This window comes from Anomaloglossus baeobatrachus, chromosome 3, assembly GCF_048569485.1.
Source record: "Anomaloglossus baeobatrachus isolate aAnoBae1 chromosome 3, aAnoBae1.hap1, whole genome shotgun sequence".
Taxonomy (NCBI): Eukaryota; Metazoa; Chordata; class Amphibia; order Anura; family Aromobatidae; genus Anomaloglossus; species Anomaloglossus baeobatrachus.
The window spans coordinates 675,419,334-675,438,075 of record NC_134355.1 but is presented as its reverse complement, the minus strand read 5'-3'; the positions used below and the strand labels follow the sequence as shown (position 1 = coordinate 675,438,075).

The following is an 18,742-nucleotide window of genomic DNA, read 5'->3' as shown; positions in this document are numbered from 1 at the left end:
ATGATGCAGGTACAGGTAGTACTGTCTCCTAGTTTCTCTCTGTAAATGATGCAGGTACAGACAGTACTGCCTCCTCCTTTTCTCACTGCAAATGATGTATCTATATTTACTCCTGCCTTCTTATTTCTCTCTGTAATGAAGTACAGACAGTACTTCCTCCTTGTTTCCCTGTGTAAAATCATACAGTTACAGACACTACTGTCTACTTGTTTGCCTATGCAAATGATGTAGGTACAGATGTTACTGTTTCCTTGCTTCTCTCTGTAAATGATTTTGGTAAATTAGTACTTTCTCATTGTTTCGCTCTGCAAATGTAAGTACTGACAGTACTGTCTGCTTGTTTCTCTCTGTGAATGATGCAAGTGCAGGTAGTACTGTATCATTGTTTCTCTCTGCAATTGTAGGTGCCGACACATTTCCTTGTTTCTCTGTAATGATGTAGGTACAGACAGAACTGCCTCCCTGTTTCTCTCTGCAATGATGTACGTACAGACAGTACTGTCTCCTTGTTTCGCTCTAATGATGTAGGTAAAGACAGTACTGTCTCTTTGTTTCTCTCTGCAAATTTATGTGCCGACACGGTTTCCTTTTCTCTGCAACATTGTAAGTACAGACAGTACTGTCTCATAGTTTCTCTCTGCACTGATGAAAGTACAGTACAGGAAGTACTGTCTAATTGTTTCTCTCTGCAATGATGTAGGTACAGAAAGTACTGCCTCCTTGTTTCTGTTTGTAAATAATGTAGGTACAGACAGTACTGTCTCCTTGTTTCCGTTTGTAAATAACGTACTGTAGGTACAGACAGTACTTCTTAACTATACATTTTACCCCAAGTTACTGATCAGATTTACTCAAATTTTAATTTTGTGTAAAATGAATTTGCCTTCTCCATATATGTAAGGTTTATTATTCAGACTTATTGGAGTCGTTACCTCAGGAATATTGGAGACGATTTCCACCGTGACTCCGCAGCTTGTGATATTACTTCTTGAAGACATTCTCCTTAGAAAACTCTGAGCAAATCCCTATAGTAAAAAAGGAAGACATGTTTATAAAGAAAGCAAAATACAGATCAGGTGTGCTTCATGTGAGGGGACCGTCAATGTGGAGCTCATAACAGGCAATCACCTGGCGGCTGTAGACGTTCACACATATCCGCTTGCGCAGAACCAGCTGCATTTCGGCGGGGTGACTGAGCTGAACGGTCACTCTGACAATAAGGAAAACCCGCTCGTCCGCTGACGATCCTTTACTGAGATGGAGGCTGTTGTGCACCGTGCAGTCCCACGAGGCTTCAGCCTTCACCTGTAAATAAAGCAAACACTTCTTAAAGGAGTTGTCCACATTAGAAAAGCTTTTGTATATTACACCCAACCTAGTATAAAGTGACTGCACCAGCAGACTAGTGAGTGCAGCTCTGGAGTATAATACAGGAGGTAACTCAGGATCAGTAATGTATGTACACAGTGACTGCACCAGCAGAATAGTGAGTGCAGCTCTGGAGTATAATACAGGAGGTAGCTCAGGATCAGTAATGTAATGTATGTACACAGTGACAGCACCAGCAGAATAGTGAGTGCAGCTCTGGAGTATAATACAGGAGGTAACTCAGGATCAGTAATGTATGTATACAGTGACAGCACCAGCAGAATAGTGAGTGCAGCTCTGGAGTATAATACAGGAGGTAAGTCAGGGTCAGTAATGTATGTACACAGTGACTGCACCAGCAGAATAGTGAGTGCAGCTCTGGAGTATAATACAGGAGGTAGCTCAGGATCAGTAATGTAATGTATGTACACAGTGACAGCACCAGCAGAATAGTGAGTGTAGCTCTGGAGTATAATACAGGAGGTAACTCAGGATCAGTAATGTAATATATGTACACAGTGACTGCACCAGCAGACTAGTGAGTGCAGCTCTGGAGTATAATACGGGAGGTAACTCAGGATCAGTAATGTAATGTATGTACACAGTGACTGCACCAGCAGAATAGTGAGTGCAGCTCTGGGGTATAATAGCGGATGTAACTCAGGATCATTAATGTATGTACACAGTGACTGCACCAGCAGAATAGGGAGTGCAGCTCTGGAGTATAATACAGGATAAAGACAACCTTTTAAGCAGGCTTTGCCTACAGATGTAGTGACCGTTTAAGGACTAATACACACCTCAGCCTCGTGATGTTTGACAATCTGTAGTTCAAAGAACTCGTCCTCCTCTTCACTAGTCAGTGTTGCGTCCCACCCGGCCGCTTCTGGCTCATCCAAATTGTCCTGGGAGCTGAAATCATCCGCTGCCAGAAATAATACAGAGGTGAAACACGGACACCAGATTGGGGGGGGGGGTCTCCGCACCCACCAGGACGAGCACTGCAGTCACGTACCATTGAGATCCAGGAAAATAACAGGTATATGAGTCTCCATTCCTGATACTGGAGTCCTGAAAGAAGGATGATACAAGATGTTGTAAAGCACTGGCTCCATAGCAAAAACCTGCAGACAGAGTACCCAAGAAAACCATGACCACTACACAGCTCAGTAACTGCCCTACACAACTTTTTATTAGCCTTGAAAGGATAAGTCAAGGAAAGCTGGGTGGTAACTCGCTTTGGGTGCAGTCTTTGCAGCCTCATGAGGTCATCAATGGCAATATCGAGTGGCACCCAGCTTTCCAAGACTCCGGAAAAACAAGTCAAGATTCAGCAATGTGGGAGATGGAGCCCATCACTGTATGACTATGCAAAGCTCTGCCCTTCTGGAGTCTGGGCTTGGTGGCCACCCCTATGCAACGGTCATAGCCAGCCAGCTACCCAGCTTTCCAAGAGTCTTGAATGGCAAGCAATGAGTGGTAGCAGGGAATCTGTTACTGTAAAACGGAGCAAGCTTGGGAAAGTTGGGTGACTGCCCCTAATTCGCAAGTTTAGCTCTTAAACAGCCCTTTAAAAGTGAGCGAAGATAAAATCCAGCCATGTTATATGCCACTCAGCTTTCCAAGAGAACTGAAAGGCAATTCTGTCTAAAAATGCAGCGACATAGGAGCAGAGGATGTACATGGAGATGCCTGGTGGGAAAGCTGGATGATAAACCCGGAGTAGCGGTCACAATCCGCATGTTGGGTAGCACCCATCTTAAACCCGGAGTAGCGGTCACAATCCGCTTGTTGGGTAGCACCCAGCTTTCCAAGACTCCTGAAAAGCAAGTCAAGATTCAGCAATGTGGGAGATGGAGTCCATCACTGCATGACTTTGCAAAGCTCTGCCCTTTTAGAGTCTGGGCTGGATGGTCACCCCTAGACAATGGTTGTAGCCAGCCACCCAGCTTTCCAAGAGAGTCTTGAATGGCAAGCAGTGAGCGGTTGCAGGGGATCTATTACTGCAAAACTGAGCAAGCTTGGGAAAGTTGGGTGATGGTCAGTGTTTCACAGGTTTAGCTCTTAAAGAGCCCTTTAAAAGGGAGTGAAAATGAAAAGCAGCCATGTTATGGGCCACTCAGCTTTCCAAGAGTCTTGAATGAAGCAATGAGTGGTAGCAGTCGATCCATTACTGCAAAACTCAGCAAGCTTGGGAAAGTTGGGTGACTGCTGCTGTTTCACAAGTTTACCTCTTAATAAGCCCTTTAAAAGTGAGTGGAGATAAAATCCAGCCATGTTATATGCCACTCGGCTTTCCAAGAGAACTGAAAGGTAATTCTGCCTAAAAATGCAACGACGTAGGAGCAGGGGATGTACAACACCTGGAGATGCCAGATGGGAAAGCTGGATGATAAACCCGGAGTAGCGGTCACGATCAGCATGTTGGGTGGCACCCAGCTTTCCAAGACTCCTGAAAAGCAAGTCTGGAAATAAATGAGGTGATATAAGATGAGGAAATATATTAAGGAGTCTGGGAAAGCTGGGTGACCACCTGTATGTAGCCATATTTTTGATTTGTCAATGGCGGTTCCGCTCCCCGGAGTGCGCCCTGCGGCCCGACGAGCGAGGAGACGCGAGTGCTGCTTCAACATCTTTTCCCCTTGTAATTATGATGTCCTGCTAATTGATTCGGGATGTCAGCGATGGACGGGTTTATTGCCACTAAATTGTGCGTAACATTACTCACCTCCTCTGTCCTTTCATGTATAATTAATGCCGAGGTTTCCGTGTGGGTTTTAATTTGCTGTCTCTTAATGCCTGGAAAATTACAGAGGGCCGAGGGCCGCCTGGAAGGAAGCTGGCGTTTAATAGGAGAGCGCCGCCGCGGCAGCACCGCTTTATCACCGCTTCCTCCTAAAGTGAGGAGCGAGCGGGATAATTAACACAGGGGTGCGATAAGTGCACGGGTACTTAACGGTGATTTATGGGAATCACAAGGTCGGGATTATTTAGAGCAAGAGCAACATATTGCAGAACGGGGAGGAGGAATATGCCGAGTCCTCCTGCAGAGAGCCAATCTACAGCCAGGACCCCGAATGAGGACCCCCAGAATGGAGGGATGCAGCCGGCAGACTCCGCCCCATCAGGAATGGTCCATGTGTTATACTCCTCGTCACCTGTAGTGGCCGCTGCAGGGAAATTGCACAGCTGCAGCTTCCTCCAGCGATCACCGGGGATTACTCAAGATCGGCCCAAGACTAAATATAACACAGCACAACAAATAAACACTTTTTGTCTGCTACTTGGCAAAAACCATGTGCGCTATACTAAATCGAATGCGCTGAATCCAAATCTGAAGTTAGTTTTTTTGTAGCACGTCAGGATATTAAGTTATTCCAATTTTTGTGAAAATTAAAATGAGCAATTAATAAAGATACAGAATCGTTATGTCCCACAGTTTCACAACATGTATTATCATTTTTATTGAAAAAGAAGTATAGGTAAATAAACCAAAAAACTTAAAAATCACTTATAGTAGGTTAAGAAATCGCCTTGAACTCAGCAGAGTACTTTTAAGGCTATGTGCCCACGCTACAGGATTTACCGCGGATTTTGCCGCGGATTTACCGCACATTTGCCGAAAATCTGCAGCAGCAGCACTTCCAAGCCATTTCAATGGCATTTTGGAAATGCTGTGCCCATGCTGCGGATTTTTCCGCGGCGGATTTGCCGCGGATTTTGATCCGGAAAAATCTGCAGCATGTCAATTGTTTGTTGCAGATTTGGTGCGGATTTTTGGCTTTGAATGGGGAAAAAAAAAAAAAAAAAAATCCGCGGCAAATCCGCGGTAAATCCGCGGGTGCGGATTTGCCGCGAAAGTCGCGGATTTTCAGGCAAAAAAATCCGCAGGGACATTCTAGCGTGGGCACATAGCCTAAAAGTGCTTCAGGCACTTGCTTTTGCGCTTGTGAGTGGTCCTAGTGGCCCGTTGCAAAAACCAGCAGTAATCGCCCATCATGTTGGGGTTAAAGCGACCTGGGTATCTTTTTTCCATAGTAGAAATGTCCTGGTGGAATCGCTCACCATGTTCGTCACTGACATTACCCATATTTGGAGGAAAGAAGTCAAGATGTGAATGTAGGAAATGCATTTTCAATGACATTCGGGCACCATGCATTTCGTATGCTTGAAGCATATTGTCTATTAGTTCAGCATAGTTTTCTGCTCTTTCGTTTCCAAGGAAGTTTTGAACTACTACTATAAATGCATCCCATGCAGTTAGTTCAAGTGGGGTGAGTTCTTTCTTGAAGATTTCATCATGGATTAGTTGGTGGATTTCAGGACCAATAAAGATTCCTGCTTTGAGTTTGGCCTCAGTTTTCAATGTACTAAACTTTTCCTTCAGATACTTAAATCCATTCCCTTGACGATCCATTGCTACTACAAAATTTTTCATTAGTCTTAGTTTAATGTGAAGAGGTGGAAGATAAACTTTAAGTGGATCGACAAGTGATTAGTGTTGAACATTGTGCTTACCAATCTTATGTTCATCTCTATTGGGCCACCGTTTAATTTTATAATGGTTGTTGTCATCTCGACTGTTCCATAGGCACAGAAAGCACATATGCTTAGTGTAACCTAACTGCAAACCAAGGACTAGTGCAACAACTTTGAGGTCAGCACAAATGTTCCATTGATGTTCTGAATATTTAATCAATTTCAGAATGATCTGCATAGAAGCATAGGTCTCTTTCATTCCAACCGCATGTGCAATGCCTTCAACAATGCCTGAATAGGCGTATGGCCTTTTCTAAGTATAACTCAAAATCTGGACGTGCTGTGCAAATTCTGAGTTCATACTTGGAATCAGCATGTTCAAATTAGTAAAGAACACATGTTTTACCCTCAGTAGCAAAATCATTGTTGTGCTGTGATCAGATTGTCGGGAGGAGACGAGAGAGAAGGCAAAGAGCATAGGAGATATGTATAGGGTCATATATAAGATTACCGGGAGGAGACGAGAGAGAAGGCAAAGAGCATAGGAGATATGTATAGGGTCATATATAAGATTACCGGGAGGAGACGAGAAAGAAGGCAAAGAGCATAGGAGCTATGTATAGGGTCATATATAAGATTGCCGGGAGGAGACGAGAGAGAAGGCAAAGAGCATAGGAGCTATGTATAGGGTCATATATAAGATTACCGGGAGGAGACGAGAGAGAAGGCAAAGAGCATAGGAGATATGTATAGGGCCATATATAAGATTACCGGGAGGAGACGAGACAGAAGGCAAAGAGCATAGGAGCTATGTATAGGTTCATATATAAGATTACCGGGAGGAGACGAGAAAGAAGGCAAAGAGCATAGGAGCTATGTATAGGGTCATATATAAGCACAATGCCGAGCCGTACATCACCAAGCACAATGCCGAGCCCTACATCACCAAGCACAATGCCGAGCCCTACATCACCAAGCACAATGCCGAGCCCTACATCACCAAGCACAATGCAGAGCCCTACATCACCAAGCACAATGCCGAGCCGTACATCACCAAGCACAATGCTGAGCCGTACATCACCAAGCACAATGCTGAGCCGTACATCACCAAGCACAATGCCGAGCCGTGCATCACCAAGCACAATGCCGAGCATCACCAAGCCCAATGCCGAGCAGCTGCCGTACATCACCAAGCACAATGCCGAGCCATGCATCACCAAGCACAGTGCCGAGCCATGCATCACCAAGCACAGTGCCGAGCCGTACATCACCAAGCACAATGCCGAGCCATACATCACCAAGCACAATGCCGAGCTGTACATCACCAAGCACAATGCTGAGCGTTGGATAGAGCGGTGTAAAGACGCCACCACTGGGTTCTGGAGGAGACGTGTTCTGTGCAGTGATGGATCACACTGCTCTATCTGCGTCTGATGGAGGAGTCTGGGTTTGGTGAATGGAGGACGTTACCCCTGACTGCATTGTGCTGTACAGATGGTGGAGGAGGAGGATGCTTTGGGCTGTTATCAGGGGTCTTACTTCCAGTAATGTGACATCTTATGGCTTCAGCACAAAAAAAAATTGTGAAAAATTGTAGCTTCTGGTTTTGTGGGAACAGTTTGGGGAAGACCCCTATCAGTTCCCCATGGCTGCACCCAGTGTACACGCTCCAGTCATACAAGAAGGGGGGAGAACAGGACGGCAGCACAGAGACCAGACCTCATCCGGTTCCTTTAAGGAGTAAGTGTCCCTTAAGCATTAGCTCTATTCTGCACCTCCCATCCTATACCAGGATGTAAGGACAGGTATACTGGAGGACATCTATGGGGGGGGGTATAGATATTTAGCCCCAGTTCACGGTTCTCACCAATTAGCCGGCGATCCAGGTATACCACTGCCCGCAGAGGGGACCAGGACAGAGTTCCTCTCCTCAGTCAGAGTCAGCCTCATCTCCAGGAGCTGCGCCTCGCGCTCCGAATCATCTTCAGTCTTATCTGTGGAAAATAGTAAATCGTCACAGGACACCAACACATCAAACTATAGAGCCATGAATTATTGTGGGGGTCCCGGGGCATCACTATCATCAGGGCTTACCTGTCACACCTGGGCGGCGGAACGCCCAGTGTGTGGCACAACAGAAGGAAAATCAGGAAAGATGTAAAGGAAGACCCAGATCCCTGAGCTCCCTAACGTCCCCAGACCGGCCCTTCTCCCCTCCATGCGCTATATCATGCCTAGGCCCTTGCTGAACCTGAACTTACCCTGACTAGTGAGCAGGACAGCGAGACACTAGCCCCACTGCTGCAATAAAACAACACAAGCAAGGTAAGAAACGGGTGGGGAAAGACTTAACAAAACTCTCCCAGGTTTCTTCAGCAAGAAACTTCACAGCTGCTACTGAAACAACACCCCAGCTTTGGATGCCGTGGCATTAATCTCTAATGGGTACCCATTATAAAAACTGCATTCTGCATGGTATACGTGTTTTTGTGGTCACGCTCTCTATAGATACATGCATACTTGTGAATAGTGATCTACGGGAACGATAAGGTGCAGAAATGCAGATGCCCTATAAAAGAAGGAGGGGTAGTAACATGGAGGCAGGAGTCACATCCGCACCTTGCCTGCTGACCAGCTTCTGCAGCTGCTGATCCAAGTACTCCTGGCGCTTGGTCAGAGCGCTCAACCATTTCCTCTTCAATCTGTCCAAGTCCCGGTCCTGGAAGAAGGTGAATCTCATGTCAGGCAGGTCTCAGCATGGCGTTTTATGTACATCAGCACCTATAGTATACCATATGCTTCAATTCTGCAATAGTTCAAGACTTCTGCTTGCTGTCAGTAACCTGTAAAGACCTAACAGTTCACATCATGACCTGCTGGATCCCTGCTGTGCTTCACACCCGCTATATCTGCGCATGGGTGATGTGGCCGAAAGAACTTGGTCCCACAGCCCTGGTGGGCTACCTAATCAAAACCGAGACACCAACTGCCCGGACCCTGCAGACCTGAGATCAGAGCCATACTGAAGAAGAGAGCTGTCTTTGGATTCATCTACAATGGCAAGTCTGCAGTCAGGAGATACCGGAGGTCAGAAGACATGTCCAGCGTCCGGATGTTCTGTGGCTGGTCACTCTTAGAGGCTGGTCTGGATATTTGGTTAGTTTTAGTCATCTGGTCTGGGAATAATTTTTGGGTCCTGGTTTGGTATCGGAATTAAACTAAAAGGTCTTCTCAGTATATGAATGAGTTTAGGGGGCACGGCTTGGGGTCTAAATGGAGTTTAGGGTGTTCATTCTAGGGTTCAAATGAGTTTAGGGGGCCCATTATGGGAGCTGAAATGTGTTTAGGGGCCAGACCTGGGGTCTAAATAAGTTTAGGGGGCATGGCGTGGGGTCTTAATGAGTTTAGAGGGCCCGGTTTGGGAGTCGGAATGTGCTTAGGTGGCCTGGCCTGGGGGTCGGAATGAGTTTAAGGGGCCCAATTGAGTTTAGCCTGGGATCCAGATGAGTTTAGGGGGCCTGGCCTGGGATGCAGATGAGTTTAGGGGGCGTATCCTGGGATCCAAAATCAGTTTAGGGGGCCTGGCCTGAGAGTCTGAATGAGTTAAGGGGGCTAGGCCTGGGGGCCAAGTGAGTTTAGGGGGCCTGATCTGGGGCCTGAATGAGTTTAGGTAGCCCAAATGAGTTTAGTGGGGGACCAGCCTGGGATCCAAATGATTTTGGGGGGGTGCCAGCTTAGAATCCAAATACGTTTAGGAGGCCAGGTCATAGGTCCAAATGAGTTTAGGGTGATCGGTCTGAGGTCTGAATAAGTTTAAGGGGCCCAGCCTGGAGCCTGATTGAAATTAAGGAGCCTGGCCTGGGGTCTGAATGAGTTTAGAAATCCTGGCCTGGGGGGGGGGGGGATCTGAAATAGTTTAGGGGGCATAGCCTGGAGTCTGAAGGAGTGTAAGGGGCATGGTCTGGAGACCGGATAAATTTAAAGAGCCTGGCCTGGGAGTCTGAATGAGTTAAGGGGGCTTGGCCTGGGATCCAAATTAATTTAGGGAACTGATCTGAGATCCAAATATGTTTAGAAGCCTTGTCTGAGATCTAAATGAATTGAAGGATCTGTTCTGGCTGGGATCTGAATGCATTTATTGGATGTATAGGGTGTGTGATTAAACAGTCTACTGAATTGGGGTGTGGACCAGCATCGAGGACTAATCTGGAGTTTTAGGCCCAGTGCCCACGCTGTGTAGTTTTGACGCGTATTTTCAGAAATCTGCAGCAAAATCTGCATGTCCATTGTGAAGCCAGCAAAGTCTATGAGAATTCAGAAGTGCTGTGCCCATGCTGAATATTTCTCCCTTGCATATTTGGTGCAGAAAAAAAAAGAAATCTGCACCAAATACACAAGGGAAAAATACTCAATGTGGGCACAGCACTTCTTATAAATACTCAGACTTTGCTTGCTTCACAATGAACATGCAGATTTCTGAAAATCTGCGTCAAAATACTCGTCAAAATAAGCAGCTTGGGCACTGGGCCTTAATTAGGGGTCTGATTTTACAACCAATGCAATAGTAAATCATGATGGAAAAATACTAAACCGCCTGTGCGCTCTCACTATTCTCCCGGTGTGTCGGTCTTCACTGCAGGTCTGGCATTGTATTCTTACCCACACACAGATCGTATTAAAAGGAGTATTTCAATATATGTTCGCTGTCTCCTATCACTATGACAAAAGTGTAATTCCAGTGCCTGCGGACCCCAGACCGTGCCCACAATCCTGGCGTTTTACAGGACCCTTGGAGAAACACTTCCAGTTTTAGTAATTCTGCGGCAGTAAATAAATCCTAGATCAAAGGCTGACAGGGTAGATGAAAAGAAAACGTGGAGATGCATTAAGGATGTGTAATGCGGGAGGCCTTGAAGGCCGAGGAATCACATGGGACAGACGGGACTGGAGTGAATAAGACGAGCTGATTAGACGAGCCATAAAATACGCGGATTATGACTGTCCTGAAATGCGCGGAGAAAAGAGATGGTCGTAAACCGGGTGTGCTGCCGGGCCGAGGAGCCTCGTGGCACCGAACCAAGGCCGACAAGGTTACTGCAAAGTCACTCATATCGTGGATTCTACTCATGCTAAAGGGATGCGGTGGATGAGGCAGGATAGCACCAACATATGCCGCAGCGTGGTGCGAAGAATACACGCTCATCCGCTTTTGCTAAATACTATTTCTGAAGAGGTATTGTAATTTATGAAAAGGCAGCGGACACATAGTAATATATTGTGCTTGCTCTGGGGTTGATGTGGAAACGACTGTACACACAACTGTCACTATAGCACGGCAGGGCACTGCTCCGCATGCCTGGTCGGAGACGTCTATGACCGCATCTGCAGGGAGAGATCCAGCTTGAATACTTGGACCTAGGAGCTGCCGCCTTTACAGAACCGGTCATCAGGGTCAGCGATCTTGCTGGCTGTCATGCGATGTTCGGCTTTGTCAGACTCCGTTCATACTACAGGGTCTGACAAGCAACCTGAAGCTTCTGTATTGTTCAGCGTGAGCCGGGCGTCGGCTGGTTCAGGTTCACTGGTCTTCAGCTCTGCAGGAGTTAACCCTAGAACGCGCAACCATAGAAATCTACACATGTAAACAAGCAACCTAGCAGGCCTGCGAGGCCACAGGTATGCATTCTAGGGTTAATTCTTGCAGACTGGTGAGCAGGAACTAAGAGCTTAGGTTGCCGATTGCCTGAGTGTTCTTCCGCCCTATTTAAAGCACGGCTTCCTTCCAGTATGTGCCGATTATAGCTTCAGCATAAGCTCCAGCGATCCCGGTCTTGGTGGTTTTCTTTTCTTGTTTATAGTGATCTGTGCTGCGCTTCTCAGTGGGCTGAGTGAGCATTCCCGTTGTTCATTACTTCCCCCCTTTTTACGTTGTTTCCCTGTATACATATTGTCTCTCCTTTGTGTTTTGAGCATAAATGTGTAAGCGTTTCCATTCTCCCAAATCCGTGGGGTTTTGTCTGTTTTCTGGCCCGAGGGGTTAATAAGATCAGGGCTCGGACAGGAGTTAGGGTCACGCTGGGGGCTCGGACCTGGTTACCACCAAAACTACCTCCGAGATAATGAACAGCACAGGAGCTAGAGTATGAGGGCAATCCTAGGGGCCCCTGTCCTGTCATTACATACCCAGTTAACACTGGCATTGTGACCCACTCTGATTCCAAACCGTGGACAGATACTAGTGTAATGCATCCTGAAATGTCCAATGTGTTTGGTGCCTGGTGAGCTAAACCACATAAGGTGGTACAGAAATATGTACCTGATAGCTGTCAATATCTTCTCCACCATCCTGCAAAAAAAATACTAAGATGAGACGGAGATAAGTGATAGAACGATAATTAAAGAGATGGATAAATGACTGATATAAGATTACTACATATGGTGTATATAAAAGTTCACACGCCCGTTATAATATTAAAAAAAAAAAAATTCTACCAAGAAGATTCATTTTAGGCATTTTCCCTCCTTTAATGTCACGCATAAAGTTATATCAGTACAAAAAATTCCCAGACATTAGATAGACCAGGAAACATTGTGAAGACGTCATCAAGAAGTGGTAGAAGTCTGGCACAACCGACTGAACTTAGAACTGAACGTCCCGCAAAAATTGATGAAAAGCCATGAAGAAAATTGGTCTGGGAGGTATCAAGAGGCAGACAGCAACATTAAAGAAGCTGCAGGAATTTCTGGTTGTGCGCTGCATGTGATAACAATCTTCTATGTTCGGCCTGTGCAGTATTGTGGCAAGAAAGAAGCCTTCTCTTACGAAGAAAAATATCCAAGCTCGGCTATGTTTTACCAAAACCTACCTCAAGTATGCCAAAAGTATGTGGGAAAACATAGTCTGATGAGACCAAGATGGAACTTTTTGGTCATAATTACATTTACTTTTGGCTTTGCACCAAATGTAAATTTTGTAATCATGATCAAAAAGTTCCATCTTGGTCTCAACAACAAAAGATCACCATACCCACAGTGAGGCGTGGTGGAAGCAGCATTATGCTTTGGGGTTATTTTTTAGCAGCTGGAATTGGGGCTTTAGTCAAAATGGAGGGAATTTTAACTAGTTCCACATATCAGTCAATTATACAACAAAATATTTATATTTCTGATAAAAAGCTGATGACAAAAAGTTATTTCCCCTTAGAGCACAACAACCCTAAGTGACCTCCAAATCACCAAAAGAACGGCTTCGCCAGAATATCATGAGAGATCAGAAGTGGCCCAGTCAGAGCCCAGAACCGGATCCAATGGAATGTTTGTATGTGACCTGAAGAGGGCGCTGTGTACAGGAGACATGGAGCTACGGAGAGGAAAAGGGGGGGCAAAGTCCGCTAATTCTTAGATGTGCCATGTGATAGACCCTGACCCAAAAAGACTGAATGCTGTCAGAAATTCAAAACGCACTTCTATAGGGGTGTGCAGATTTATGCAATCACAAAGTTATAGTTGTTTTTATTTTTCTTTTTAAATTGAATTGTACAGATTATGGGTGACATTAAAAGGTGTAAAAAGTTCTAAAATTATTCTTGGTAGGATTTATTTTGCATGGCAAAAACCTGGTATTTTAACAGGGGTGTGTAGACTTTTGATATCCATTATAGATACGCAATAGATGGGAAGCGATACGAGGTAGATAATATACCATCTCTCACCTGATGCACATCTTGGCCCTTGCCGGTCTTGGCGTGTACTATTTTCACGCACCCCACGGACACGGACAGTATGGAGTCTTCGATGAGCGGCAGTGTACCCGAGTCTTGTACCGATCGCACCTCCACCTGCAGACGCCGAGACTGCCCCTATACAGAGGAGGACACAGACGGACACATTACAATGCAACTCAATAAGTGCGGAAAAATCAATGATTCTGGATTATCGGATGAAAGATTACCGGTCTTTTTCTGTACAAACAGGACTAGAAATTTGGAAAAGCAAAACCTACAAAGTGTCCCTCTGATCACAGTGTGCCCCCGCTGTTGGGTGATGTAGGGGCCCGATGACGGCAGGTTTTGGGGTCAGTGAGCGCCTCCTTATGGCGCGGACACGGAGCGGCCGCCTGCGCAGGATTGTGCCGGGCTTCTTCCCGCAGAGAGGCGGCTAATGTGAATTACTGGCTAATTAGCTCTAAACTTTAGGGAAAAATTAACAAAATAGCACAGACAGTAATTGCAGCAACAAGGTGAGGGAAATTGGTTATTACCGAGCCGGGGAGCAATTAGCGGCTGCTCCGACGTTTCCTGGCAGCTCCTGGGAGAGCCGTTCACTGCGCGCGTCTAATCCTCTCCTCCGCTCCGGCAACAAACACAGGTAAACGCTTCCCTCATTACCTCAATTACCGCTGCCACTCAGCAACTCATTACCTGGGTACAGGGCTCCAGACGGGGGAGGGGAGGAGAGGAATCGGGGAATATCATCCTCTCTGCTGATAACGGCACGGAGGATACAAACATCCAATATCAACAACCGCGGAATACATTCATACACTTCCTACAATCCAGAATCAAAGCTGCCGGATTATCGGAGGAATCTACAAAACTATAGAAACTTTCACTACTTAACATTTTATGAATCCTTTGCGGAGTCGGCAGCTGCATGGAGATCTGCAGTCAGGGACGTCCGGACCCCCACAGAGAAGACAGGGATGGTTTATTACCGTCTCTGCCTTCCTGACTGATGTATACAACAGAGATGAAAGAGTGCAGTGTATATAGTATAGAAAGAAGAGGGCTTTCTATACTATATACTTCTTCTGTCCTAGCCATCATGTGATGGCCTGGAGGAGAAAGGAGCTGCTGGGTCTTGGCACATCCAAAACAGGAGCAGCATGGCCAAATTCATTTTTTTTTCTTGATAGCTTATCAAAAAAATCACGAACAAAAAATGTTATGGTCACTTTGGAAAACCATAATACTCTCACTGTTGGGGTCCCTCAAGGTTCAGTCCTTGGCTCTCTTTTTCCCCCTCACTGTTGGGGCCCCTCAAATGTTCAGTACTTGGCTCTCTTCTCTTCCTCTCACTGTTGGGGTCCCTCAAGGTTCAGTCCTTGGCTCTCTTCTCTTTCTCTCTTCTTTTCTCCCTCTACACTGCCCCAATTGGACAGACCATCAGCAGATTTGGCTTTCAGTACCATCTTTATGCTGATACACAACTATACATCTAATCCCCTGAACTCACCCCCTCTGTACTACAGAACACAAGTGTCTGCAGTTCCCAATGTCAAGTCTGCTCTCTATCTGAAACTTAACCTTTCCAAAACTGAACTTCTCCTCCCTCCATTTCATAACCTTCCTAAACCCAACATCTCCCTCTGTGTGTAATACCACGATAACTCCTAGGTCGCAGGCCCGCTGTCTGGCTGTTATATTTGACACGGATCTCTCCTTCACCTCCTATATACAATCTGTTGCCCGCACCTGTCACACCTGAATATTTTATTCCATAGGTCTACGCATTTCAAGGTTCAAGACCTCTTACTCAGGACCAAAAAAAAAAAAAAAAAAAAAGAAGAATCAACAATACCAGGTATTGCTGATTTTTTTGGTCCTGAAGAAGAGGTCTTGAACCTTGAAACGCGTAGACCTATGGAATAAAATATTAATAAATCAACAATTTTTTTCATCATTTTTGGAGACGGAGCAGCATTAACCCCTTCTCTCCAGCATTGAAGATTACCGAGACAGATGACAGTGTGTATTTTAAATGCCATGGAGATGACAGAGGGCGGAGCTAGCGGAATTTTGCTGCTAGTTCCATAGACCTTTATAAGCACTAACTGTCCTCTCCAGTCTCAGAAATAGGAACCTCTGTACTCGCTGCAGACACATTTTAGCATTGAGCTTGAGCTTAGAATTTAATTTTGAGAATTAAAGATCAGTCCTGGAGGGGAAAGAAGCAACTTTCTCTAATAAGATACATTACAAAGTTTTTTGTTTTCACCTGTACTATTGAGTGTTAAGGTCCTAGACAAAAAAAAAAAAAAAAGACTCCGGGGTGTCTGTGTACTTAAAGGGGATGTCGTAACTGAACACCGATCCACAGGAAAGCTGCTAATATGCTTAACACTGAGGGTCCCACAGCTCAGACAAGCAATACGGTTGGACAGTCAGTGTGCAAAAAGTGGTTAATAGTAACTTGCACAGTAACCGGCCTCCAGCAGATAGTGTTGGGGGGAGACCTTCGGGTCTCGGAGGAGGTTTCCAAATCAGAACTGCACAGATGAATCAGGAGAAATGACCACACAGACATATCTCTATACGGGAGAAGCTCAATGCTCTTCTGACCCTTGTATTCAAGCATAACAATCTTATACAGTTTTTCTGCATTCTCTCTTAACCAACCAATTAGCTTGGGTTTAACTCATTCCCTTAGTAAAGCATTTCAGGTGTGTCTAGGCATAGACAAGAGTCTATGAATAGAACAATGCCAGTTACTTATTTGAAACTACAGATCAGTATCTCTTCTATGAATAGAAGAATGTGAGTTACCTATTTGAAACTACAGATGAGTATCTCTTCTATTCATGAATGTCAGTTACTTATTCATGAACTAAAACTTATTCTACTTAGCTCTGAGCATAATTTGTTTCGGTTATACATTCCGTTAATATTTCAATTAGGTATATGCGGAGAAGTAATACATAAAGCATTCAAAAGGACAGATCATATTATTATTATACTGGACAAACGATTCATAGCCTAGGCCTTCACAATAGGATGGAGCAGATCAGTCAGATATTTGGGTTAAGTACCTGTCTCAGCTGGTAGATGCCTCCCGTCTGCACATCTTTGGCTGGGATGACTTCCACAGGACAGAATTCTCCATTTTCATTCAGTTCTAAGATCTGGATCCATAATTCAACCTTCCGGGTGACCTCGCTCCACCTGAAAATATGGATGGACAGTGATTTTTTTTTTTTTTTTTTACTTTGTATGTTAACATTTTCGCTATCGTCTCTGCCCACATTAAATATTCTGCATCTGCAATGAATGTGGCACCAACTGGCCTGAGGAGGAAGCGGGCCCGCCACTGCCTATTTCAGCTACATGTGTGGTCTTAGATGCACCTTCAGCAGAAATGTATAGTTAAGCAGAGATCTATTGGCTTCCTGCACCGAAATGGCTACACAAGCCACTGGCCTATGAGAGGCCGGCTGCTGATGTCACTGTGTCCATTAATTTTTCAAATGTTTTGGAGAAGAGTGCCAAAATGGGGAACAGTATTACAGGACAGGGGTCCAGGAAGGGGGACATTAGTACAGAACAGGGGCTCAGAAAGGGGGACACTACAGGACAGTAGCCCAGGACGGGGGACATTACTACAGGACAGTGGTCCAAGAAGGGGGACATTATTAAAGGCCAGAGGGCCAAAACGAAGGACATTATTATAGGATGGGGACTCAAGACCGGGGACATTATTACAAGACAGTGGTGAAGGACAGGGGATATTATTAAAGGACCGTGAGCCAAGACAGGGGACATTAGTACCTAATAGTGGCCCAAGAAGGGGAATATTACCACCGGATAGAGGCCCAGGATGGAGGACAGTATTGCAGGATAGGGGCCCAGGATGGAGGACAGTATTGCAGGATAGGGGCCCAGGATGGGGGACCGTATTACCGGATAGGGGCCCAGGATGGAGGACAGTATTACAGGATAGGGGCTCAGGATGGAGGACAGTATTACAGGATAGGGGCTCAGGATGGAGGACCGTATTACAGGATAGGGGCTCAGGATGGAGGACCGTATTACAGGATAGGGGCTCAGGATGGAGGACAGTATTACAGGATAGGGGCCCAAGATGGGGAACAGAATTACAGGATAGGGGCCCAAGATGGGGAACAGTATTAAAGGATAGGGGCCCAGGATGGAGAACACTATTACAGGATAGGGGCCCAGGATGGAGGACAGTATTACAGGATAGGATCCAAAGGATCCCAGGATAGGGGTCAATATTACAGGAGAGGGTCCAAGGATGGTGTATGGGGGACATTATTACAGGCTGTTGAGCCCTCAGGGGGACATTATTATAGGATGGAGACAAAGGAATATATATATATATATACACTAGAAGGTGGCCCGATTCTACGCATCGGGTATTCTAGAATTTACGTATTGTGTAGTTCATGTATGATTTTTGTTTATATATTATATATATATATATATATATATATATATATATATATATATATATATATATATATATATATATATATATATATATATATATATATATATATATATATATATATAGATGTTGTTGTGTGTAGTTACCAAGTGTTTGTGTAGGGGCTGTACATGTTCTGGGTGTTGTCTGGGTGTGACGGGGGGTGAGAGCGGTGTTGCATGTGTGTTGCGTTGTTTGTGGAGCGCTGTGTGTCTGTAGCGTTGTGTGTGTGTTGCGCGGTTTGTGTGTGTGTGGTGTGTTTTGGGGGGAGGTATGTTTTGTGCAATGTGTGTGTTGTGCGGTATGTGCGTATATTTGTGTGTGCCGCGGTGTTTGTGTGTTGGGTGTTGTGTGTGTGCAGCGTTGTCTGTGTGTGTGGGTGTCTGTGTAGGGCAGTTGTTTGTGGTTCCCAGTGTGTGTGTGTGTGTGTGTGGTGTGTTGTGCAGTGCGCGCGTGTGTGTGTGTGTGTGTGTGTGTGTGTGTGTGTGTGTGTGTGTGTGTGTGTGTGTGTGTTGGGGGGAGGTGCGCACTCCCGAACGTGCTCCATCCCCCATGCTGCGCACCCCCCATCGTGCTCCATCTCCCATGCTGCGCACTCCCAAACGTGCTCCATCCGCCATGCTGCGCACTCCCAAACGTGCTCCATCCGCCATGCTGCGCACTCCCAAACGTG

General features: G+C 45.6%; 1 protein-coding gene across 3 annotated transcripts in view; it reads right to left on the bottom strand.

Annotated features, from left to right (window-relative positions):
* KIF13B (kinesin family member 13B) overlaps nucleotides 1-18,742 on the bottom strand; it is a 253,808-nt gene that overhangs the window by 85,676 nt on the left and 149,390 nt on the right. For all 3 annotated transcript variants that reach the window (XM_075341260.1, XM_075341261.1, XM_075341262.1), the window contains exons 24-32: nucleotides 16,655-16,787; nucleotides 13,560-13,706; nucleotides 12,164-12,193; nucleotides 8,467-8,566; nucleotides 7,715-7,841; nucleotides 2,384-2,439; nucleotides 2,169-2,293; nucleotides 1,129-1,305; nucleotides 933-1,025 (exon numbers count right to left, since the gene is read on the bottom strand). In XM_075341260.1, coding sequence (XP_075197375.1) covers nucleotides 933-1,025; nucleotides 1,129-1,305; nucleotides 2,169-2,293; nucleotides 2,384-2,439; nucleotides 7,715-7,841; nucleotides 8,467-8,566; nucleotides 12,164-12,193; nucleotides 13,560-13,706; nucleotides 16,655-16,787 — 988 coding nt within the window. The remainder of the gene's footprint in view (nucleotides 1-932; nucleotides 1,026-1,128; nucleotides 1,306-2,168; nucleotides 2,294-2,383; nucleotides 2,440-7,714; nucleotides 7,842-8,466; nucleotides 8,567-12,163; nucleotides 12,194-13,559; nucleotides 13,707-16,654; nucleotides 16,788-18,742) is intronic.